This window comes from Podarcis raffonei, chromosome 15, assembly GCF_027172205.1.
Source record: "Podarcis raffonei isolate rPodRaf1 chromosome 15, rPodRaf1.pri, whole genome shotgun sequence".
NCBI classification, from domain to species: domain Eukaryota; kingdom Metazoa; phylum Chordata; class Lepidosauria; order Squamata; family Lacertidae; genus Podarcis; species Podarcis raffonei.
Genome location: NC_070616.1, coordinates 13,632,156 through 13,658,711, shown reverse-complemented (window position 1 = coordinate 13,658,711; position 26,556 = coordinate 13,632,156). Strand labels below are relative to the sequence as shown.

Below are 26,556 nucleotides of genomic sequence, written 5' to 3'. Positions count from 1 at the left end.
CAAAGGCAAAGACTTCTTTCTCTTGCAAGGCGGTTCAAAATGAGGCAGGGGAGGCCCTGCACAACATCCTCACTACTTATACATACCGTGGCCTCAGTTGAACCTGCTTTCTTGTTAAAAGTCTGCTAGAAAAGAGCATGGCGGCTGTTGGCAATCCGTCGCCTGCTCTTGTAGGAGGGCTGGGCCCAAGGGTACCATAGAGAGTCATGTCCAAGTGGGTTGCTCTAGGCCTCCAGCACACTGCTATGATCCTGGAGAATCTCCTCCCACCGTTGAGGACGAGGGCGCAGGAGTTTGCCCATTCACGTGCTGCTTTGTTTGAAGCACTGGCTCAAAGTCGGTGGACTCCGGGAGAGTTGCGCCCAGCGCTGAGCGGATTGTCCATTCAAGACCAGCTGGAGCAGGACCAGCGCTGCTTCCAGCCAGGCGAAAAAACGGCAGAACACCAGATGGCAAAGACAGTTTTGTTGGCGGGGGTGAAGGTGGGGGGAGAGGACAAGGAGAGTGGGGGTGGGACAGGCCCCGCAAGCCCCGCCCCCTTTACTCCACCTTGGCCTTGTCCTGGAATTTCTGGTGAACAACACGCAGGGTGGTGAAGAAGTTGCCGGTGAAGAGGACGAAGAAGGGGAGGCCGCACATCAGCACCTGCAGGAGGAATTTAAGACTTGGTGAGACTTTGCCCTGCTCCCTGGGGGAGACTGCAGGGGGTCACCCCAGCAGTTCTCCCAGGTGGTAGTTCTTGGAGATGAGTGGACATCCTGTCCCCAGCCAAAGAAAGAAGCTGTCACAGACCCAACACGATGAATGAATCGATTTACTGCGGTCAAGGACCAGAGTGTGGCACGATGAATCTCATTTGTTTGAACTTGTTCCAAGAGCTGTTCAAAAGAACCTCTATTTCCCCCCTCATTTTACATGCTGTTTCCAGAGTTCCAGCAAGTTGTGTATTCCCCCCCCCCCCCGTCTTACTTGCCTTTTGGCTCAAGGTCTGCCCCCCCCCCCCCCGTGAAAGCAGGACATTTATAGAATCATAGAACTGCAGAGTTGGAAGGGACGGCAGTGGTCATGTAGTTCAACCCTCTGCAATGCAGGAATCACAGCTAAAGTTTAATTTAGCCAAACTGCATTACCATCTATCCTATCATAAAATGATTTATATCCTGCCTTTTTCCTTGACAGGGATGCAAGGCAGCTTACAGATAAAATAAGAACAGCTAAAGATGTTTTTAAAAATAGTTTTAAAAAAAAACACTAATAGAATTCAAAACTTTAAGATCTATTGAAAACCATATACAAAATTACAATAAAAACAGCACAGCACCAGCCCTTTCATAAAAAGCCATCAGTTCCCAAAAGTCTGTTGTAGTAAGAAAGTTCCCACTTCCTATTTGCTAGTTTTCTTTTTGAATTGGATCTATAAGTTGCACCGGGCCTGCAGAGAAGCCCACGGTTGGTTCACACAGCGGCAACCAGAATCACACACCCTGCCCCTCGCACGGAAGGGGGAAAGGAGTTATGGGAGGCTGGTGTTGGAAATGACGGCTCCACCCAGAGGTTCCCCAGCCCTTCCCCCTGAAGCAGCCTTCAAAATGGGGACCAGGCCTTGAGATAGAAAAGAGAAGGGCTTTCTGTCCTCAGGAGGGTCGGTGCTGACAATCCTAGCTAGCCTAGTTGCGCCAATAGCCTGATGCTGCATATATGAAAGCTTCCTCTGAAGGTTTTACAGGGTTAAAACAAAAGAAGGAAAAGTAGCTCTCTGCCCCAAGGAGCTCTTACCTGCCACTCTTTGCATTCTGGGTGCCTGGCCAGTTGGAAGAGGGTGAGGGCATTGTAAAGCTGCCAGAACTAGAGGTGTCGGGGGAAGAGAAGGGAGCACAGACATTTTATTTGCAACATGTTACACAAGCCAGTGTGGACCAGTGGTTAAGAGTGCTGGACTTTAGGGATGGGGAGACCAGGGTTCAAATCCCAACTGGGTGGCTTTGGGCCAGTCGCTGCCTCTCTCAGCCTAACCTACCTCACAGGTTAGGATGAAATGGAGAGGGAGGAGACCCACGTGCACCACCACCTTAAGCTCACGGGGGGGGAGGTGTAACATAGCAAATAAATAAATAATTCCCCCCCCCCCCCAGTTTCCATGCCACATGGAAGTGACAGGTGGTTGGTGGAAGGACGCTGAGTGAGAGGCAGGGGATTGAAGATCTCCCAGGGTGAGAGACAGGGAAAGGAAAAGGGGAGATATGGGTAGCTTTCTTTCAGAGAAGCTTCTGTATTTGTGTGCTGCCTTTGCAGTTGAGATCCTGTGTTGCTGGTTTTCTCTCCTTTTTATGCTGTTAGGAGTATCTGCATCATACTATGCACTCCTTATAATAACTGTTTTTATTTTATTTTATGTTGAATCAATATGACATTATGTTATTTGCGGCATTATTTGTGGGCTTCTGACGAAGGGTGGCATATAAATTTAATAAATAAGAACAAAGCCCATCTTCTTCGCCTACCCACCCACTGCCCTGCAAAGGCAGCATAGGAGCATCTCAGTGTTCAGGGGCCCCTACTCCCAAGACCGGAAACCACAGTCACAGCTTCTGATTAGAGAAACACACTCCTTGCCGGCTGCTAGCTGGGTGCTTTCCTCAGACCTTTTCCCCGCAAACCTTCTCTTTCTCTATAAAGCCCAGTGCAAACTGGTGTGTGTATGACTGGAGGACAGTGACTGAATGAATCCCAAATCTACCCTTCAGATTACTATTTATATGTCCTTTTTGTTCCACCTAGTGGCCCAAAAAGGCAGGATCATTGTTTTTCCTAACCAGTGAGGGAGGGCTGTAGTTCAGTGTCAGAGCTCCTACTTCAATCTCCATGTAGAACTGGGGGGAAACTCCTGCCCCAAACCCTGGAGACCGACTGCTAGCCAGTGTTGACAATCCTGGGCTGGCTGAACCAATGGTCTGACTCTGTAAATGGCAGTAAAAAAGAGAGGAGTAGTGATTTATGCAAAGGAAAAGCTGCAACCGAAACAAATCTTTAAAGACGACCAAGGAAGATATTTGGCAATTGAAATCCAATCTCAAGGAGAAAAGTATCTGATAGTGGGAGTCTATGCGCCAAATGAAGGGAAAGCTGAATTTTTCAAGAAGTTGCATGAGACTTTGATGGACTATATGGATTATAATCTAATTATGATGGGAGACATGAATGGAGTAGTTTCAACAAATATGGACAAAGCACAAAGACAGGTAGTAACAAAAGATGGAAGACTACCAAAGACCTTTTTCGAAATGACTGACAATATGGACTTGATAGATATTTGGAGAACAAAACACCCACTAGAAAGAGAGGGAACCTTCTTCTCTGAAGCCAAAATGACATGGACAAGGATCGACCAAATCTGGGTGACTAGCAGTATGGCGCAGAACATAAAGAGAGTGGAAATCTGCCCAAAAACTTTCTCCGACCACAATGCAGTAAAGATGGTGATGAGACAAACAACAACTGGCTCCTTTAGATGGAGAATGAATGACACTTTACTTAGAGATGAGGAGATTTGCAAGAAGGCCCAAAAGACTCTGAAAGATTATTTTGAAATCAATTTAAGGACTAAAGTAGAAAAAAGAATAGTATGGGACGCAAGCAAAGCCGTGATGAGAGGGTTTTTGATACAACAAAACACATTAAAGAAAAGAAAACAAAATGAGAGGAAGGAAAAAATTCTGGAAAAGATAAAAGAAGGGGAAAAGAAATTAAGATTGAAGCCAAAATCACAAGAGATTTTAAGAGAAATCAAATTTTATCAAACACAATATATGGAACTGACGAATCAAGAATTAGAGTGGAAAATTAAGCAAATGAGACAAAAGACCTTTGAATCTGCTGACAAATGTGGCAAGTTATTGGCTTGGCAAATAAAGAAGAGACAAAAACTGAACACGGTAACAAATATAGAAGTGGAAGGAAAGAATATAAGCAACCCAGCTGAAATTAGGAACTGTTTTCAGAACTACTTTAGACAACTTTACACACAAGGGCCGCAGAAGGAAATGGACATACAACAATTCCTCGAGGAAAATGGGCTGAAAAAGGTCTCGCAGGAAAGTAAGACCATTTTGAACCAGGAGATATCAGCACAAGAAATAGAAGATGCCATTCAAGGTATGGCGTTGGGCAAATCCCCAGGACCGGATGGACTGACTTCCAAATATTATAAAGTACTGAAGGAAGGGTTGATACAACCTTTGAAGGAAGTCTGTAACGAGATTATGGAGGGGAAAAGGGCACCCGATACGTGGAGAGAGGCCTATATTACACTTATACCAAAGACAGAGACTGAAAAGACCCAACTTAAAAACTACCGACCCATCTCGTTATTGAATGTGGATTACAAAATCTTTGCTGACATTTTAGCAAAGAGACTGAAAAGAGTTTTGATGGAGGAGATTCATGGGGACCAAGCAGGCTTTCTCCCGAAAAGGCATTTGTCGGATAATGTAAGGAACATAATTGACATTTTGGAAAAGTTGGAAGTGAACATAAACACTAAGGCTGTTTTGATATTTGTGGATGCCGAGAAAGCCTTTGACAACATTTCTTGGAGCTTTATGTTGAAGAACCTCCGGGGGATGGGGGTAGGCCAAGGGTTTGAGAATGGTATAGGTGCAATTTATTCCGAACAGAAAGCAAAATTAATTGTAAATAATGTGGTTACAGAAGAGTTTAAGATTGAAAAAGGGACACGACAGGGGTGCCCTATCTCCCCATTACTTTTTATATCGGTCCTGGAGGTTTTGCTTAATATGATTAGGAGGGACCAGTTGGTTAAAGGGATTCAGGTCGGAGTTAAACAATATAAACTGAGAGCATTTGCAGATGACCTAGTACTTACATTGCAAGAGCCAGAAGCTAGTACGAAAAGAGTTTTGGAAATAATCCAAGAGTTTGGTCAATTGGCAGGATTTAAATTGAATAAGTTAAAAACAAAGGTATTGGAGAAAAATCTAACACAGGTTGAAAAAGAAAGGTTTCAGAATGAGACAGGGTTGACTGTGGTTAAAAAAGTGAAATATTTGGGTATAAACATGACAGCTAAGAATGTGAATTTATTTAAAGATAATTATGAAAAAACTTGGACAGAAGTGAAAAAAGACTTGGAGATTTGGTCAAATTTAAAGCTTTCCTTGTTAGGTCGAATTGCAGTTATAAAGATGAATGTATTGCCAAGAATGCTGTTTTTGTTTCAAGCACTGCAAATAATGGACAAAATGGACTGTTTCAAGAGGTGGCAAAAAGACATATCTAAATTTGTCTGGCAGGGCAAAAAGCCCAGAATTAAATTTAAGATATTAACGGATTCAAAGGAAAGAGGGGGGTTTGCCCTGCCTGACTTCAAACTGTACTATGAAGCGGCAGCTTTCTGCTGGCTGAAAGAATGGCTGCTTCTTGAAAACACAGACATTTTGGACTTGGAAGGTTTTAACAATATTTTTGGGTGGCATGCATATCTGTGGTATGACAAGGTTAAAGCACATAAAAGTTTTAAAAACCATATTGTCAGAAAAGCATTATTAAATGTTTGGGTTAGATATAAAGATTTGCTGGAAAACAAAACTCCAATGTGGTTGTCGCCAATGGAAGCTAAGGCAGTTAAAAAGTTAAATATGGAGTCTAAGTGGCCAAGATACTGGGAAATTTTGGAAAAGGAAGGGGACAAACTGAGATTGCAGAGTTTTGAGAAACTAAAAGGGAAGGTGAGAGATTGGTTGCATTATCACCAAATAAATGAAGTGTTTAAACTGGACAGTAAAGTTGGCTTCCAGGTGGAAAAATCCAAATTGGAGACTGAATTGTTAGAATCCAGTACTAAGAATTTGTCAAAAATGTATAATTTGCTGCTGAAATGGAATACACAAGATGAAACGGTTAAATCAGCTATGATTAAATGGGCTCAGGACATTGGTCATAATATTTTGTTTGCTGATTGGGAAAAGTTGTGGACCACCGGGATGAAATTTACGGCATGTAATGCCCTAAGAGAAAATATTATGAAAATGATCTATAGGTGGTACATAACCCCGGTCAAGCTTGCAAAGATTTACCATTTGCCCGACAATAAATGTTGGAAATGTAAAGAAAAGGAAGGTACATTTTTCCACCTTTGGTGGACGTGCCCGAAGATTAAGGCATTCTGGGAAATGATCTATAATGAACTCAAAAAGGTATTTAAATATACTTTCACCAAGAAACCAGAGGCCTTTCTCTTGGGTATTGTCGGCCAAGGGGTGTTAAAGACAGACATAACTTTTTTCATGTATGCTACAACAGCAGCTAGAATACTCATTGCGAAGTACTGGAAGACGCAAGATCTACCCACACTGGAAGAATGGCAGATGAAGGTGATTGACTACATGGGCTTGGCAGAAATGACGAGCAGAATCCGAAACCTGGGAAGAGAAACAGCGCAAGAAGAATGGAAAAAATTTAAGGACTATTTAAAGAAATATCACAAAGTTAATGAAAGTTAGAATGATGATGGATTGGAAAGTAAACGGTTACTATTAGTAATGGTCAAGACAAGGAGAATAAGGAAGATTAGCTTAAACTTAAATTAAAATAAGGGAAGATTTGCTGAGTAATTGATAAGAATTTGGAATACAGAAAAGGGAGGCATGAGGAAGTCGGGGAAGGAAGGTATAAGAAATCAGGATATGAAATGGTACATGTTTTTTGTTTTGTTTTTGTCTTTGTATGTTTATGTATGTTATATTTATATGGAAAAATTCTTGAATAAAAATATTTTTTTTTAAAAAAAAGACTCTGTAAATGGCAGGTTCCTCTGTACAGAGTTTTTTTTAAAAAAGGCAAAAGCAGGAGCTTCCTGCAGCCAATCAGAAGCTGCACTTTGTGCTTACAAGAGACTCATGTTATGAGGCTACACAGGAAAATATTGGTAAATAAAAGATTAGGGCAAGAATTTATTTCGTCTGACAAAGTCAAAAAAAGAGGAGTGGTGATTTACGCTAAGGAGAAATTTTCACCGAAATTCATCCTCAAAGATGAACAAGGAAGATATTTGGCTATTGAAATTCAGTTTCAAGGGGAAAAATTTTTGATAGTAGGTGTGTATGCACCAAATGAGGGGAAGTCGGAATTTTTCAAGAAGCTGCATGAGACTTTGATGGACTTTATGGACTACAACATAATCTTGATGGGGGACATGAATGGAGTGGTATCAACTAATATGGACAAGGCCCAAAAACAGGTAGTTACCAAAGATGGTAGACTACCAAAAACTTTTTTTGAAATGACTGATAACATGGACTTGATTGATATTTGGAGAACTAAGAACCCCTTGGAGAGAGAAGGAACATTCTTCTCTGAAGCCAAGATGACATGGACCAGAATTGACCAAATTTGGATTACTAGAGGAATGGCTCCAAAGATAAAAAAAGTGGAAATCTGCCCTAAAACATGCTCCGACCATAACGCTGTAAAGATGGAGATGAAGTCAACAACAACCGGTACCTTTAGATGGAGGATGAATGACACCCTATTTAGAGATGAAGAAGTATACAACAAGGCCCAAAAGACTTTAAAAGACTATTTTGAATTAAACTTGCCAACAAATGTGGAGAAAAGAGTAATCTGGGATGCAAGTAAAGCCGTGATGAGAGGGTTTTTGATACAACAGAATGCATTAAAAAAGAGAAGGCAAAATGAGAAAAAAGATAAAATTTTGGAGAAAATTAAAGAAGGTGAGAAAAAACTGAGAGCCAAGCCGAAGTCACAAGAGATTTTGAGAGAAATAAAGATCTACCAAACACAATATATGGAACTGATGAACCAGGAAATAGAATGGAAAATTAAACAAATGAGACAGAAGACATTTGAATCGGCGGATAAATGTGGGAAATTACTGGCATGGCAACTGAAAAAAAGACAAAAACTAAATACAATCACAAATCTGGAAGTAGAGGGAAAAGACATAAATAACCCAAATGAGATAAGAAATTGTTTTCAGAAGTATTTTAAGCAATTATACGCACAAGGGCCACAGAATGAAAGGGACATTGATGGATTTTTGAAAACAAATGGATTACAAAAAATCTCACAGGAAAGTAAAGCATTGTTGAACTGTAAAATAACAGATCAGGAGATAGAAGGTGCCATCTTAAATATGCAATTGGGCAAATCTCCGGGACCGGATGGACTGACTTCCAGATATTATAGATCCTTGAAGGATTGGATAGTACAACCTCTGAAGGAAGTCTGTAACGAGATTTTGGAAGGGAAAAAGGCACCAGAATCGTGGAAAGAGGCTTATATTACACTTATACCGAAAACAGAGACTGAAAAGACCCAACTTAAAAACTACCGTCCCATATCCTTATTAAATGTGGATTACAAAATTTTTGCTGACATTTTGGCTAAGAGATTGAAAAGAGTATTGATTGAAGAGATACATAAGGACCAGGCGGGCTTTCTGCCGGGAAGACATATATCTGACAATTTGAGGAACGTAATTGACATCTTGGAAAAGCTAGATGTGGATATAAATACTAAAGCTGTTCTGATATTTGTGGATGCGGAGAAAGCCTTTGATAACATTTCTTGGAGTTTTATGAAAAAGAACCTACAGGGTATGGGGGTAGGCCAAGGGTTTGAAAATGGTATAGGTGCAATATATTCCGAACAAAAGGCTAAATTAATTGTAAATAATGTGGTTACGGAACAATTTAAGATTGAAAAAGGGACACGACAAGGATGCCCAATTTCCCCTTTACTTTTTATATCGGTCCTGGAGGTCTTGCTGAACATGATTAGAAGGGAACGGTTGGTTAAAGGTATACAGGTCGGAGCCAAACAATATAAATTGAGAGCATTTGCAGATGATCTAGTTTTGACATTACAGGAGCCAGAATCTAGTACAAAAAGAGTTTTAGAATTAATCCAAGAATTTGGTCAGGTGGCAGGATTTAAATTGAATAAGACCAAAACCAAGGTTTTAGAGAAAAATATGACATTGTTTGAAAAAGAGAAATTCCAGAATGAAACAGGTCTGTCTGTGGTGAGGAAGGTGAAATATCTGGGGATTAATATGACATCTAAAAATGGGAATTTATTTAAAAATAATTATGAGAAATGCTGGTCAGAAGTGAAAAAAGATCTCGAAATATGGTCAAATCTGAAGCTTTCCTTGATGGGTCGAATAGCAGCTATTAAGATGAATGTATTGCCTAAAATGTTGTTTCTGTTCCAAACACTACAAATTGTGGACAAGATGGACTGTTTTAAGAAGTGGCAGAAAGATATCTCTAAATTTATCTGGCAGGGCAAGAAGCCCAGGATAAAATATAAGATTTTAACTGATGCAAAAGAAAGGGGTGGCTTTGCCCTGCCAGACTTCAGACTGTACTATGAGTCAGCAGCATTCTGCTGGCTGAAAGATTGGCTGCTTCTTGAAAACACGGACATTTTGGATTTAGAAGGTTTTAACAATGTTTTTGGATGGCATGCATATTTGTGGTATGACAAGGTTAAAGCTCACAAAGCATTTAAAAATCATATTGTCAGGAGATCTTTGTTTAATGTCTGGATCAGATACAAGGATTTACTTGAAAATAAAACCCCAAGGTGGTTGTCACCAATGGAAGCGAAAGCTCAGAAAAAACTCAATATGGAGGCCAGTTGGCCAAAATATTGGGAAATTTTGGAGCAAGAAGGAGATAGACTGAAACTGCAGAGTTTTGAGAAATTAAAAAATAAAGTCCGAGACTGGTTACATTATTTTCAGATAAGGGAGGCATACAATTTGGACAGGAAAATTGGCTTCCAGGTGGAAAAATCTAAATTAGAAACAGAAGTGCTAGAACCTAAAACTAAAATCATGTCAAAAATGTATAACTTGCTGCTGAAATGGAATACACAGGATGAAACGGTTAAGTCAGCTATGATTAAATGGGCACAAGATCTTGGACATAACATCATGTTTGCTGACTGGGAACAGTTATGGACCACAGGTATGAAATTTACGGCATGTAATGCCTTAAGAGAGAATATTATGAAAATGATATACAGGTGGTACATAACCCCAGTCAAGCTCGCAAAAATATATCACTTGCCCGATAATAAATGCTGGAAATGTAAGGATGTTGAAGGTACATTCTTTCACCTTTGGTGGACGTGCCCAAAGATTAAGGCCTTCTGGGAAATGATTTATAATGAAATGAAAAAGGTACTTAAGTATACCTTCCTGAAAAAATCAGAGGCTTTTCTCTTGGGCATAGTCGGCCATTTGGTGCCAAAGAAGGACAGAACTTTTTTTATGTATGCTACAACAGCAGCAAGAATACTTATAGCAAAGCACTGGAAGACTCAAGATCTACCCACTCTGGAAGAATGGCAGATGAAGTTGATTGACTGTATGGGACTGGCAGAAATGACCGGCAGGATCCGCGACCAGGGAGAAAAGGCAGCAGAAGAAGATTGGAAGAAATTCAAGGATTATCTACAGAAATATTATAAAATTAATGAACTTTGAAAAGATGTTGGTTTGAACTTTGGTGGTCTCTAGCTGTTATGATAAAGATAATGGGGATTATAATTGTTTATGTTATTAAATTTAAAAAAGTTGAATGGAAAATAAGGTTTTATTTTAAAAGGAATGTTAAGAGATTAGGATTTGCTGAATTAATAAATCGAATTAGAGAACAAGAAGGGGAGGTATGAGGAAGTCAAAGAAACATGTGAATGAAAAACTGTTATGGAAACCGAATTGTTTTTAATATTTTTCTCTTCCTTTTTCTTTTTGTGTTTATATAAAACTGGAAAATTCAATAAATATTCATTTAAAAAAAAAAAAAACAGAAGCTGCACTTTGGTTTCCGAACGTTTTGGAAGTTGAACAGACTTCCAGAACGGATTCCGTTCGACTTCTGAGGTACCACTGTACTGCCTTCCTCTTCTCTGGGAAGTTCATGAGGAGGAGGGGGGCGTTCTCCACCATTCCTCCTCAGTCTCATCTCCCTCAGTCCAGTCCCTGACACCCCACCATTCCTAGATGCCCTCCCCCAAAATGCCATGGCACACTTACCTGGCCAAAGAAAAGGAATGGGAGCAGGAAGGTGAGGCCTCTCCACATCCAGGACTGGAAGCCCTCTGAGGGTGGCGGGAGGAGAGAAAAAAAAGTTATGTTGCAGAGAAGTGAAACAACTATATTTTTCGCTCTATAAGACACACCAGACCATAAGACACACCTAGTTTTTGGAGGAGGAAAACAGCCAGAACAGCAAGAGGGATTGCTGCACAGCGAAAGCAGGAATCCCTCTTGCTGTTCTGGCTTCAGCGATAGCTGCGCAGCCTGCATTTGCTCCATAAGATGTACACACACTTCCCCTTACTTTTTAAGAGGGAAAAAGTGAGTCTTATATAGCAAAAAATAAGGTACTTGCATTTCTTGCACTACACCTTGCGGCAGGAGTCTTAAGCAGTGGCAACGATCTCACAGCTGGACTGCAGGTCCCATCAGCCCCAGCCAGCAGTGGTGATGGGGAATGCAGAGCCCAACAGCTTGAAGGGTCACAAGCTTGCCTCTCCTAAGCCTGGGCTTCTCCTAAGCCTGGAGAGGCTTGCCTTCTCAGCAAGAGAAGAGGAGGCCAAAGCAAGAGATGCCACTTACCCACTGTGAGGTCCATGGTGTGCCGCTCACCCAGGGCTCTCAGCCGGTACAGGCAACCGCTCTGGTAATAATACTGGAGGAACTGGACAAAGCCTGTCAGAAGGAGGTGGGGAGAAAGGTCACTGTCGCGGGCGGCTTGGAAGGCCAATTCCAAAACCTGGCTTCTCAGACGTTGCAAAGGCTTTCAGAGCATCAGAGGTTAAAAAAATAATAATCCAGTGGGTCCCTTCCAACTCCCTATTTTTCAAGAGGCTCCTGAGAATATGAGGTTTTTTTTAAATAGACTTTTTTGCTTGCTAAGAAATGGGACAAAAGTTTGACTCGTAAAGAGGCAGTGTGGTGTAGTGGTTAGTGTTGAACTAGGACCTAGGAAAGACCAGGGTTCAAATCCCCAATCAGCTGTGAAGCTCACTGGGTGCGACCTTGGGCTGGTCTCAGCCTCTCAGCCTAACCTATCTTACAGGTAGAAAGGTGTGTGTAGAAACCAGTCAAATGTAGGAAGGTAAAATTTACATCATCTGCTCCGCTCAGTTCCTCTGACCCTGCCCACAGATGTCAGGTGGCCCTCAGAAGCATAGCTGTCAACTCTTCCCTTTTCTTGCAAGGAATCCTATTCGGAATAAGGGAATTTCCCTTAAAAAAAGGGAAACGTTGACAGAAGACTGCCTAGAATGGAGTTTGGCCCACCAGGGCTATAAAAGGCTTCCTTCACACCTGCCTTCCCGTTCCATCCAACAAACCCCTTTCTTTCTCAACAAGGAAATCTGAAAGCTTTGCTAGTCTCACCTGGACAATTCTGCTCACAAGCTCATGTTATGGAACTGGAGGCCTGTATCCTACTCAAGAATGGAACTACTGAAATTAGCACTACTGAAATTAGTTCACGTAGCCCACTTCTGAAAAGGTGCTTGGCTAATTGAGCACACTGCCCCACCCACATGGTTCTGAGGCTCAAGGGTGCTCAGCTGATCTTCCTGCCTCCTTGTGGGCAGCTTCACTTACTTTGATACATGGAGAAGGTGAGAAACTGATTTCTGAACTTCTGGTACATGAGACCGTCTGGCCTGCAAGGACACCAGGAAAGTGGGGGGGGGGGGAGAGAAAATGAGAAAAGGAAAAGTATGCTCATTTAGAAATGTATAACCCATTCTCCTAGCACAGGGTGGGGACCCTCCATCCAATGCGCCAAATTGGGCCCCCAAACTGTGACAACCTGCTCCCATTGTGGAGCAGGTATTCATTTCATACAATTTATATAACACTTTGATGGGTTTTTTGTTCGTTTGTTTTTATCCTTTTTTGAAAATCACTTTGTGGGTTTCTCTAACAATCGTAGACTCATAGAACCGTAGAGTTGGAAGGAACGCTGTGAGGCCGGTAGAGAGTCTTCTCGGAGTTGGGTTGCTTGGGAATGCGGCCCAAAGTGGGTGGAAAATTCCATCTAAGGCTTCAACGCCATTGAAGGGGGTTGGACGAAATTACCCTGTGCGTTGCTTCCAGCTCTGCAGTTCTCTGAGTCTATGATTGTTAAAGAAAACCACAGAGTGACTTTCAAAAAAAAGGAATAAAAACAATCAATAAATAAACAGCTATGCAAAACATTCAGATAAGAATTAAAATCAGTGATGAGCTAAAAAAACCCCAGATTAAAACACATGTAAAGATTCTACATATCTGGACAGGCTTGCCAGAACATAAATGTTTTTAGCAGGCACCGAAAAGAGCACAGGGAAGGTGCCTGACTGGTGTCAACAGGCAGAGAGTTCCAAAGTGCAGGAGCTGATGCATGGAGAGTTCAATCCTACCTGGTTGCTATCTCCCCACCTGTCCGCAGGCAACTTTGACAGGTAGGCGGCACCACACACCTGTCAATCATCTGATGTCCTAACATCAGACAACTGGCAGGTGGGGCGGTCCTACCCTCTTGTAAAAATTGGCTGGTGTGGTGTGATTCAGATAAAGTTCTGGCCTGCTGGGCCAAAATTGCTCCCTGACGCCATTTAATGGCAATGCTTGCAGCAAAACAAGTCAACAGGAAAATGAAGAACAGGCACAGCAGATGAAAGCTTCAAAGAAGGTTCAAGAGAGCTTCCTCCAACAGTGCTGGGCTAGGCAAACTTCCTACATACATATGTTTAACCGAGGGAACTCACTGAAGCAGGATACGATCATTTCCACCACCAGTGATGGCTTTAACTAGGGGAGCGCACTGAGCCATACAGTGTAACCATACATTCACAGAGACACACAGTCTTGAAATATCCAGCACAAACCTACATTTTCTCGGCACAGGGGAAAGTTTGTAGCTGAGTCATAGATCTTGTGCTTTGCATACAAAAAGGTCCCAGGTTCAATCATCGAACTCTCCAAGGGTCCAACTCTGTAAAAGTCGGCTTCCTATGCTATTAGTTATTTATTGGGAGAATTTATACGCTACTTAATGCCATGGTTTCTAAGCAGCATCCCACGAGGTTACAGGAAACCTTGCAGAAGATGAAGTCAGCTAACTACAAAAATCAGAAAATGTTTATTTAAAATGACTATTGGAAAAAACCCACCTTGAGAACCTGTGGGTTGTGGTGGTTAGAGTGTTGGACCAGGGTTCAAATCCCTGCTTAGCCGCAAAGCTCACTAGTTGTGACCTTGGGCCAGTCTCCACCTCTCAGCCTAACCCACTTCACAGGGCTGTTGTGAGGATTAACTGAGGTGGGGCGAAAGATGCATGCCAACCTGAGCTCTTTGGAGGAACAGGTGGGATATTAGCGCAACAAATAAAATGAAGGGGGCCAGCCAGCTTGATCTCAGCCAAGAGGGAGTTCTGCAGAGTTAGGCCCCCAATACTGAATGCAGAAATCCAGGTGAATGTGAGCTGGGCCTCTGAGCCACAGGGGACCACTGATGGCCACCAGGACATCATATAATGGCAACAGAGAGGATGCTGAGCTGAGGACTCACCAAGTCAGCATGACGCCAGAGAGGAAGGTAGAGATGTAGTGATGGAAAACCCACCAGCCTTTAATTCTGGGGAAACACAAGGGGTGCGGGGGGGGAGGGGAAAGACTTTTGTTAGAGAGTGTTAACTTTAAGCCCTGCAGTTCAGCACACTTGCTTGGGAGTTCCTCAAGATGACGAGGGAACAGCAGCTGCAACGTGGCTCCAAGGAGGGCTATCAAGCCGCCAGATGCAACAGCCAGTGGCAACCTGCAACACCTTGGCTCAGAGGTGACCAAGCAGGTGCCCGTGCCCCAGACTCTCAGCTTTCATTTTCTTTCTTTCTTTTTTTTTAAAAAAAGGAAATCTCCAGGCCTTGTAGGAAAAGTTAAGGGGCAAAACGTGCAGGTGCTGTCTTTGAAATGTCAGCCTGCCCAAACATGCCTATCAGTGTGAGTCACAAAGGGTCCTAGGGGAGATAGGCAAACAACCAGGCTGTTAACATTTATGTTAATGCTAACAGCCAGGCATTGTTTGTGCATGCTAAGTGACAAAAATAAATAAAAAATCAGTGCCGTTTTGAAACCAGTGGTTAAACTCAGTGCAGTTTTGAAAGCTTCAGTTTGCTATCTTGATTCAAAATGGCATCCAATCATGGAAGGATATCTTCTCCTTGATCTCAGGAACTATCATGGTGAATGGGCTTAAGATCTCTTAAGAGGTGCCCAAATGCATAGCGAAGAAGCAACTATCCAAAATATACAGCTGTACGAGGAAAGGCCATGGAAAAGATCCCAGGCTCCATCTTATAGCCCTTCTAGTTAGGGGTCAGACGGAAGGTCTAGGAATGGCTTCTGCTGTCAATCACAGCAGGCACAGCTGCGCCAGATGGACCACTGGCAGCTTCTTATCCTACCACCGTCTCTGTAAGCACAAGAGTCCTTATTTTCGCTCCTGGCACTGCTGGTTAAGGTTGATCTCAAGAAGCAAGACTTGGAGAAAGTCTTGGAAAGCTCAGCTGGTCAGAGGACACTGCCCTGGCTCATCATCTTATCAGCTCTGCCTCCAGAGCTTTCGGTGGGTCTGGACAACTTACTTGGACCCGTTGTTGATCAGGATACTCTCACGGATGGTGAGGGTGCAGTAGTACCAGACCAAGAGGAAATTGAAGACTGCATCCGTCACCCTGCGGCAAGCGGTGAGAGAGGGAAAGGGTTACTGTGCATGGTGGAAGAGAAGGGGTTCATACTGGTCTTCCTTCTTTTGTCTGCAAGGCACCCTGCAACCTTTAACCACCTCGGGTTGTTACAGCCAGTCCATCAGACAGTCCTCAGTGGAGAGATGGGCAGCTCCCTCCGTCGGCTCTGCTGTGACAGGCTACCCCTATCAGGCCTCTTCTCCCCTCAACTGGTGCCTGGGGGCCCATCAGGCTGCATCAGTGGGAGAGATGGGCAGTAGCAGGATTCGTTCCATCGGCTTTGCCAAAAGACCAGCTCCATCAGGCACTTCCCAATCCTGAACTGGTCTTTATGAGAACAACTCTCTAAGAATGGGTTCCTCAGCTTGATTTCTGCCCCCCCCCTGTTTTTCCTTGTGTGGTGGTGGTGTTTCTAGATTGTAAGCCTGCAAGCAGGGACTTTCCTGTTTATAACTGATTGTATATAAGGCTCTCCGGAAGCCTTTGGGGCCAAAGAGCAAGGTGCAAATGCTCTAAGGAAGAAAGAAAAACCACTGCTTCAGAGGGATGTCATTCAAGCGAGCAGGGATAGGAATGATGGCTCACTTTTAGCAGTGCGGTCCCAATCTAAGGCTGCCACAGACTCACCTGGAGTTAAGCAGGAACCGGCAGGTGAAGGAGATTATGAGCAGGATGATGGTGAGGTACAACTTGAACTTCTCATACTCATCCTTGTACCTGAACCTAGAACAGGGAGGGAGAAGTGAATGGACTTTGCCCAGCACCCAGCTTCCAGGGCTCAGCCTAAGCTTTTCTTTGTGGCTTGGGACACAGGCTTGGCCAACCCCCAAACGAACCTGCCTAGGCATTAAGATCATGGAAGATGCCCTTCTCCAGGTACGCTGAGGAATGCAGCTACTGGGTTAATTCTACATGAGTCAGTAGAGATGCTTCAGTCCCCACAATGCACCTGCAGGCATCCTGTGACTTATCTGTGTTACTGGGCAGATCTGGCAAACAACTTTGTGTATAAAAGGGTTCAGGTTACAGCAGACTGTCTGGGTTGTGGTAGGAGATTTCAGGAACTGCAAGAATTGTTGAAGGCTATCTGTTGCCACTGCGGATTCGAGCGAAAGAGATCATCTGAAGAAGAAGCTGGAAAATTGCCAGGCTTCAGAACTCAGTGAACTCTATCAGTTGCAAGAGTTTGCAAGCAACTGAATTCAGGATTTGGCTGTGGACAAATAATGAGATTCATCTACGTTCATGAAGCCTGGAAAAATTATGCATACAATACACAATAGTTCTGAAAACATGTGCTTTTTCAAAAGGACATTTCTCCATCAATCACCATCTCACTTTCCCTTCTCTAACTCTGTGGAAAGGTGCTCTTGATTTAATCACCCAGTTATGCTGATTGATTAATCAGCTAAGCATTGTAACTATTATATTAATGAAGCTTTTAGTCCTCACGGTGGCAAAACACACTGGAACGCAGGTGAGCAAGGCCTGTTGAAATCTTAAATCTTGAATAATGGATGGCTAAGATTTTCAGTGATGGTGGGTTTCAACGTGTGTGCCCTCTTATAAGTAGCAAAACCAGAAGTTATGCAAAATAGTAGCATATGACAGAAGCATGCAAAATGAGAAATCATGTAAGCATTTGCTTATTTGCATAATTAATGCAAACCACAGAATTCAGCTTCTGCTGGTGCAGAATTCTAGCTGACCGTCCCATCTCTCTGCCCCCGCCCACTCCAGTCTCCAAATTCTCCTCCAGCTACAAACATTTCCTGTAGCCCCGATTGCAAGCATTCTGCAATTCCATCCAACTGTCAGGTGGAAGAAAGGAAGCAGCACTGGGTAATGAGCATGGCACCAGGCATTCCAAGAACCTCAGCCTTCAACAAAACAAACAAACCCGCCCAAAAAACAAGTTCATAGCCCATATGAGTGCAAACCACAAGGCAAGCAATGAAGCAAAGCGTTAGGAGATCAGCATTTACTTTGCCTGCTTGCTGAGCAGAGTGACATTCACGTTCCCCAGCACGAGACTCAGGTACAACCTGGATCACAAGAGAAAGAGGAGATGATTAAATACACCTCTGCAACACACGCCCCCAAGCCAAACTGCTCCCACCCGCCAAGTGCACTCAACATCTCAGACTGAAGGGCAGCCTGCTGTGTTGCAAAAGAGACATGAAAGATGCAAGTCCTAAGAGCTTAAGAAGAGCAACGCTGGATCAGACCAGTGGTCCATCTAGCCCAGCATTTTGTTCTCACAGTGGCCAACCAAATGCCTGCAGGAAACCCGCAAGCAGGATACAAGCGCAAGAGAACTCTCCTCCCTCCTGTGGTTTCCAGCAGCTGGTCTTCAGAAGCATTACCGCCTCTGACTGTGAAGGCAGAGCAGAGCCATTGATAGCCTTCTCCTGCATGAAGTCTCAGGCCTGCTTGCGTTTAGGGTATGAAATGTTAAGCTATGAAAACAGTCAAAAGCAGAATTGTAAAGGGGTGTGCGCGCTCATTACAAACACTGGGTAATTAGGACAGGACTGAGGGATTTGGAGGCCCTCCAGATTTGGGACCCCCGTTGTCCCCAACCACTCACTGGGGCTGATGGGAACTGTAGTCCAACAGCACCTGGAGGGTTCCCCACCCCCTGATGTAGGACCACAGTAGGAGAAACATCTTCCTGTTCTCTTGACAGCAGTCAGCTGCAAATGGCTAAAATGGAGCCTCTCTTTCTAAAGGAAGTCTCCCTTAGAATATAAAAAACTCAGAACCAGCCAACCAACCAGGGAGGGCTGCTACTTTCAAGTGAATTCCCTGAGACATCTGGTGGACCACTTTTGAGAAAAAGGGTGTTGGGTGGGAGCCATCAGAGTCCCATTAACCTCCCAGCTGCTGGACTTCCAGAGCTAAACTCCGTTCATTGTAAGTACTATTTAACTTGGAAAGAACCGGCAGCTGAGTCTTGCTTCCCCCTCTTCCCTCTCTGTGCCTTTTTCCTTGTGTGCTACAGCTTGATTGTATGCAACTGCTCTGGAAGCGTTCATTGGTCGAACAGCAGAGTTCTGATGCTCTTATAAATAGAGGGTGTGGGCCCTTACCCATTCTTCTTGGGCAAGTAGGCCTCCATTTCAAAGAAGACATCCTGCCGCTCTTTGATCATGCTCTGGAGCTCCTGGAAGGACTCCTTCGGTTCCTCTTCATTGTTGTCGGCAAGAGAGCACTTGCACCTGGGCAAAACAGCACAAGAGAAGTCATGCAACCATCCAAAGCCCAATGAAACAACAGCAGAAACACACCACAAACAAACAGCAAAATAATCATCCATCAAACGCCTTGTGCCAAGGACCTCACTGAGGAGAGTGGACAGCCACATCTTGAAGGTTCTTGCAGTGTAGCTGGAAGCCAAGTGGAGCTGCTATCCTATTACTTAAAGAGGGTCAGGCAGAAAAGGAGATGAAATACCCCATCTACCAGTCCCTCTAATGTCAGAATATACAATAGTTTATTGTAATAGTTAATTTAGGATTTGGCTGTGGACCAAGAAAGAGATCCATCTACTTTGGTTGGCCCTCATGCATGTTCACTTCATCAAATCTGGCCCTCTCTGAAAAAAGTTTGGGCACCCCTGATCTACGTTCATGAAGCCTGGAAAATTTTTGCATACAAAAATACACAATAGTTCTGAAAACATGTGCTTTTTCAAAGGAATATTTCTCCATGTGTCTCATCAATCACCACTGTATAAAAAGCACTTTCCTTTCTCTCACACATGGGATGAAGGCCTCTCCTAAGATCTCCAGATCTTTGTACTTGCATTAAAACTGTATATATTGTAAATGACACATGGCTTAACTGCTTGGAAAGGTTAACCTAGTTGATTAATTTGCTCTTCTGTTAATGAAAGCTTCCAGACCTTGTGGTGTTGAAATCTTAAATACTGGATAATAGATGGCTAAGATTTTCAGTGATTGTGGTGGATTTAAGTCCCCGTGTCCGTCTCATGATGAGCTAGAAGGGCAGTTAACTACAATTTTGGTAGCCCAGAAAGAGAAAACCTTGAAAAATAGGCATTTTTCTTTGCAGTGTAAGAACTTATGGACTTTGGCTGTTGTGGAAGAAATAACACATAAATCGCATGTGGCTAGAGGGACGGAGAACTCAGAATGTGATAATTTATTTCTTACGCTTCAGGCTTAGATGCCCAACATTCACCCTCCATGCCAGTTCAGGAAAAATTGATACCTTGATTCTTGCTGTTATGTTACCACTTCTTCCTCTTATTATTGTTTTCTTGCTTTGTATATGCTGTGACAGAATACTGTACCCTGCTTTTGCACTGTGGGGTTGTTAGCAATGGTCATTTATAAAAAGAATATAATTGTTGCTTGCAATCCTTAACTGGTATGATGAATACCTCCTCCTACACCTTTTGGTTTCGTTGGCCTATAATCTTGCTTTGTTGACACTCGTGGCAATAAATAACTGACAGGTCACCATACCAAATAAATTTGGACTTGTGAGTCGACATACCCAAAAGGTTGCGAGCTGCAGGACTAGATGACAGTCCCTGCCCACCCAGTTGCTAAACCCACATTGCTCAAGCGAGGCTTGACTCAGCAACGCTTAAGCGGTCCTGATGGCTCCGGTAGCCAAGCCACAAATTGACCCACGGCAACCTCCCCCAGGGAAGCAGGCGCTGCCGCCGCAGTTGCCCTCCACATACTTTTTGAGGGCCAGAGAGAGCTCCTTCAGCTGCTTCTTCTGCCGGCTGATGGAGCTGGAAATCCCATCTTGGAGTTTGGTCAGCTCCTCCAGCTTCTGCTTGTACAGCCTGTGAGTCTCCTAGCCAGGAAGGAGAGAGGGGGGGGGAAGGGTGTCAACTGAGGCTGCAGCCTAAAACCTCTTTAAGGGGAAGGGAGGTAAGAACATGTTTCATTATTACATCACCCTCATTCCAATGTATTTTATCATTTATTGCGTTTACATCCCACCTTTTCCTCCAAGGCACTCAAGGTGGTGTTCTCTCTTTTTTTTTTATAAGATATTTATTAAAGTTTTAAAGATTTATATAAAATAGAAAAAACAAAAGAACAAACAGAAACAACAAAAATACATACAAAACACATACAACAGCAAGTATAATTTCAATCCCCTATATTCATAAAACTTACTTTCCCGACCTCCTCATACCTCCCCTTTCTGTATTCCAATCTCTAATTAGTTCAATTCAGCAAATCCTTCCCCTAATTTCTATATAATTTTTGACCTTTCTTTTCTTAATTACAGGCACTCGAGGTGGTGTTCATGGTTCTCTGCTCCTCACTTAATCCCCACAACAACCCTGTGAGGTCACTTAGGGCTGAGAGGCAGAGACTGGCCCCCCCAAGGTCACCCATTGAGCTTCGTGGCTGAGTGGGGACTTGAACCCTGGTGCCGAAACTCTAACCGCTACACTACACAGGCTCTCTCTCTTCTCTTGAATGAGTCAGGACTTAGGAGACAACCTGTTTAGGGAAGTTTTTAATGTTTGGTGTTTTATCATGTTTTTTCTGTTCTGCTGGGACCCGCCCAGATGGGCAGGGTATTATTATTATTATTACTATTATTACCAGTTAACCACTCAGGCCAACACATGAACACACACTTTGACATTGGAGACTCTCTCAGCCCAATGGTGGGATTGAGCACAGTGTGGGCCCATGTGAGGGTCTCGGACACAGCAGGGGCTGCACAGTGTTGGCCCCTGTGATCAGGAAGCAGCACAAAGCTTCTGAGTCGCCCTGGTATAAATACCTGGAGATCAGCCACCTGTCCTAGCAGCACCTCCAGCTGAAGCTCTTGTCCCAGTTCCAGCCTCCCTCAAAGGGCATCCCCAAGCCCAGCTTGGAAAGCTGACATCCTAGGTCAGGATTTGGGCACCGCTGCTCCCAGCCCCAACAACGGCACAGTTGGAATCCAAAAGGTTGGGGAAGGGGGCGCCTGGTTGGCAAAGGCTGCCTTAAACAGACAAAAAGAAGGACGGGGGGCTCATTTGCAGTGGGCTTACTCCCAGGAAATTTTTGGCAGTGTTTGCAAAGGTGTTTGCTTGTATTACCCACTTATAATCTATATACGCAGGCTTGCTGCTTTCCCATCCAAAGTTGGTTGTACGTAACACATTTCTTTCTATCTACCCTTTCTGTCTGAAAGTTGCCAAAGGCAGCAAAGCATCTACTTGAGAATGAAACAAAAGTTTCTAATCGCCTCCTCTTGCACGCATAGGAAGGGGGAAAGGGAGTTGTCGCAACTGAGCCTCTTGGTTCAAGGAAAAGGGGAGGCATTGCTTAATTTGTTGCATTTTGCAAGAGAGAAGAATAAACTTTCATCTGAGGCAAATGTACATCAGAGAGACAGAGCAATGAACTCTGCCATTATTTAAGTTTCAGTGTGATCATTAAAAAGGTTTCTCCTAATTATTCCAGATTCCAGGGTGACCCAGAGATCACTTGCATCTCTGTGGTGAGCACATAAAATGACTTTAATGCCACCCTCCTCAGTCATTAACTCACAGGGCACACAAAGATGGCCACCAGCCAGATGTCCACAGCGTATAAATAACCTGGCAGTGCTGCCATGAGATCACATATGCAAACAAAACAACATCAATTATGGCTGTGATGTTTAGCCGATCAACCAGTTAGCAATCTGGAAATATTTTGATCCGTGAAAGCAGCCTCCCCTGACCTAGTATTACCCAGACTACAACTCCCATCAGCCCCAGCTGGATGAACTAATTTTTTTTTTTTAAGTTGAAGGGTTTTTAAATGAGGGTTTCTTTAAACACTACATGAAGTTTATATGATTATGCATTACATGGAGCAAGTGGACAGAGGAAAGTTGTTCTCCCTGTCCTAACACTAGAACTCGTGGACATCCTATGAAGCTGAATATTGGAAGATTCAGGACAGGTAAAAAAAAAGTCCTCCTTCACGCAGTACATGGTTCAACTATGGAACTCACTCCCACAGGAGGCAGGGATGGCCACCAACTTAGATGGCTCTTAAAAAGGATAGGACAAATTATTGGAGAAGGTTATCAATGGCTATGCTCTGTCGCCATGGCTGGGGGCAGTAATGTATCCGAATGCCAGTTGTGCTCACATCCTTCTTGCTGGCTTTCTAGAGAAGGAATCTAGAAGATCCATTATCCCCTTATGTTCTGAATTGCCCTACCTTAGAAATGGCATGATCCACTCTTTCGCAAACTTATGTACATCTCCAAAAAACCACAGAAGATGCTATCATGCTGCAATACACTACAGCATCGTTTACAAATTCTGTCCCCATTCTTGCTGCAGGACAATTTTTTTTGGCTGTATAAAACATTTGAGCAGGACACTGTAAGGCAGGATTGTGCGCACGGATTATAAACAACTGAGCTACAAGAGGGCATGGCTACTTCAAGGGTCCCAAGAGGGACGGAACTAAATAATTAGGATAATATGTCTAGCACAGTCTGCCTATTAAGACCATCATCTTGTTTTTGACAGTGGCTCTCTATTTTCATGAAGGAAAAGGCTATCTGAGACTTCTAGCCACAACAACAACCATGGTTTACCTCCACCATCTGAGGCAGCTTGCCTCTAAATGCTGGTTGCTGGCAATCACAAGTGAGAAGAGGGCTGTTGTGCTCCTGCTTGCAGGCTTTTCAATGGGAAAACTGCTTGGCCAGGATGCTGGATTAGGTGGGCCATTGGCCTGATCCGGCCACAAGGCTCTTCTTAGGTTCTTAGGCCTCTGAAAAGCTTACAAGAACTCTTCCCCCCCCCCAGCAATTTTGTGTTCAGAGTCATGCTGCTTCTGATACTAGAAATATGATTTCAACATCAGGACTAGTAGCCACTGATTAAAAGCCCTATTGTTCAACTGTTTTTATTTAATACTGGGGAAGGATACTCTGTATGTGCTCCTTGGTAGCTTCAACCATGTTGCCAGGGAATGCACCGTGCACATGCTCAGAAGCACTCCATCTCACAGAGGGAGCAGAATTAGAAAGCACTCTGCACGTGCCCAAGGATGTGCTCCTCTTCAAAGTTATGGATGGGATAGGAAAGCGCTCCACACATGCTCATAAATGCTGCTTACTTTTCACACTCAACAGAGGGAGGAAAGAAAGAAAGAAAGAAGGAAGGGCACTTTCTTCACATTCACGTGCACACATGGGCATAGTAGTTAAGAAGGTTGAGACAAGGACTCAGGAGACCCGCTTGACCATGAAGCTGACTTGGTTTTCCTGGACCAATCAAACACACTTCTTCTGCACACTCTACCTCAGGGTAGATGTGAAGATAAAACTGGGGTGGGCAAAAGACATGCCACCCTGAGCTCATTGGAGGAAAAGCAGGATGCAAACCTATGCTTATTTTTAAAGTCCCAAGTGAGACAAAGGAGTCCAAATATCCTCAAAGCTGCTTCAGACAAGCCGGACAGGCACTCTGTACATGCCCAGAAGCACTCATCACACACAGTCACTCAGCACCCCCTCAGAGACATTTTGCTATAAACACACAGGGGGAGGCATTCTGGACATGCCCAGAGGCACTCTCTGTCAACTCAGTGACTATGCATATGCCCAAAGAGCTCTCGCCCCACGGATATACATAAAACACGGGAGGCATTCTGCACATGCCCAGAGGCACTCAGCACATCCCCATAGGCACTCTTGCTACACAGAGAGAAAGGGGGGAGGCACTCTGCACATGCCCAAGGGTACCTTCTCTCCACACAAAGAGGTACTCTGCACATGCCCAGAATACCTCTATCTTTTTTATGCCGAGCTAGAACCCCCACCCCCACCCGGGGGTCAGGTCCCCGGGCTCAGGTCCCGCCACCTCAGCCACAGTACGAGTGACGTCACGCCCCTCCCCATTATGTCACTTCCCGCCACCTCACCACCCCTCTCCTGCCCTCCCCTCCCCTGGAAGGTGGGGGGGCGGCACCTGCACGCGCTGGAAGCCGTCCTGCAGCTCCTCCCAGTCCCGCAGGCAGTCGCTGACCGAGGCCCGTCGGTTCATGGCAGCGGCGAAAGAAGCCCCTCAGCGGGGGCCGAGGAATAAGAAGGGGAGGAAGAGAGAGTGGCATTTCCGGAAAGCAGCTCCAGCCAATCCGCGGCGGAGCCCCATATCTCGCCCTGCGTAGGCGCAGCCAATCGACGTCGCCTCTAGGCAGTAGGGGGCGGGACGTATCGAGGGGCAACCGTCGTCGCGGGGGCACGGAGAGGTGAGGGGCTGTGGGCGGGGCGAGGGAGAGGGCGGGGCTTATGGGATTCTGGGGCTTATGGGATTCTGGCGCTTCCTTTTGTCCTAGAAGCTTGATCTAGGAGAGACTTTGCCAGGCATCATATTGTATTAATTCAGGCATACATGATGCAGATGTATGCATATTTATAGGAAAATAAAATTGTTGTACAGCCTTCCCCTGGGAAGCGTATGCAAGCATGAATAGCCATTTCAGGGCTTCTGTTGGAAGATTCGGGAGAGATGAAAGAAAGTCCTTCTTAACACAGCTGCATTGTTAAATTGTGGAACTCCTTCTTGGGGAAGGATGATGGGAGTCTCAGCTCAAAACATCTGGAAGTTGCTAGGTTGGAAAAGGTTTGTTACATAGAATAACCTGTCTCCCATTTCTCCATCCACCCACCCACAAAATGAGTTGCCCAATAGTTGTAGCTCAGCAATATCTGGAGGGCCAAAGGCTCTCCATTCCTGCTCTAGCATGAGTATACAGTGGTACCTTGGTTCCCAAACAGAATGCGTTCTGGAAGTCCGTTTGACTTCTGAAATGTTTGAAAACCAAGGCACGGCTTCCGATTGGTGCAGGCGCGCCAGAAACAATAGCGGAAGCCACATTGGACATTCGGCTTCCAAAAAATGTTGATAAACCGGAACACTCATTCCCGGGTTTCGATCGTTCTGGAGCTGAAACATAGGAGTACCAAGGCGTTCAGGAACTAGGGCACGACTGTATAACTTCCATCATATGCTGACACACCTAATTATTATCCTGGCCCTTGACAACAGAACTCTCTCTCTCTCTGGATACAAGCTTTTCTTCTGAATATAAATTGTTTTAACTGATTTTCAGCCAGAACTCAGTTCTGGCACCTCTCAGGTGGGCTGACTGACATCCGATGCCCTTTTGAAATGTGTTGGATTATTTGGTGTGATATTGCCGTCAAGAATGGGGTCGTGATTTCCCTTGTACCATGGCTGGAGACAGGAAATCTTCAGTGATGGTGGCAGAATCCTGGCTGTGGGGTGCTCTCTGTAGAGATACTCTGCTATCGTCTACTTTACTTGCCTGCTGGCCTAATTCTTCCCAGGTTTCCACAGGGCAGTGATTTCTTATCATTCCTGTCTGTGTTTTTACGACCTTTTAATTTTCTGCAGTTTTTAATATCCCATTATTGTTGTTTTCCATGCTAATACTTGCATTTTTCTCTTTTATTGTTTGGTGCCTTTTGAAAAGCTTTTGCTGAGAGGCGGGACAGAAATCGTTCAAGTTCATAAACAAATAAAGACAGGCCAGAAAGCTCCCCGGTGCAAATTCTCGATGATCTTGATAGACAAGTTCCAGATACACAGAGGCGGAATGTATTTATTTCTGAATAAAGGACACAAAAGCTCCTAACACCACTCAGCTCTGTACACAGGAGTAAAGAGAACCTGTGAGATATGTCATAAACTTGGCAGGATAGAGATAATGATAATGGAAAATAAATATTA

General features: G+C 44.1%; 1 protein-coding gene across 2 annotated transcripts; it reads right to left on the bottom strand.

The window, feature by feature from the left end:
* Positions 1–481: 481 nt before the first annotated feature.
* Positions 482–24,878, bottom strand: TMEM120A (transmembrane protein 120A). Of its 2 annotated transcripts, XM_053366944.1 has the most exons (12): positions 24,772–24,878; positions 20,518–20,636; positions 18,893–19,021; positions 17,786–17,845; positions 16,428–16,523; positions 15,699–15,788; positions 14,627–14,692; positions 12,674–12,735; positions 11,672–11,764; positions 11,087–11,151; positions 1,777–1,845; positions 482–645 (listed from the first exon to the last, which is right to left on the bottom strand). In XM_053366944.1, exons 1-12 carry the CDS (start codon positions 24,844–24,846, stop codon positions 541–543), a joined length of 1,029 nt encoding a protein of 342 aa, XP_053222919.1. In that variant the 5' UTR covers positions 24,847–24,878; the 3' UTR covers positions 482–540. The 2 variants fall into 2 exon arrangements, with proteins under 2 accessions (XP_053222919.1, XP_053222920.1); XM_053366945.1 differs by lacking the exon at positions 17,786–17,845.
* Between the last annotated feature and the right edge of the window lie 1,678 nt (positions 24,879–26,556).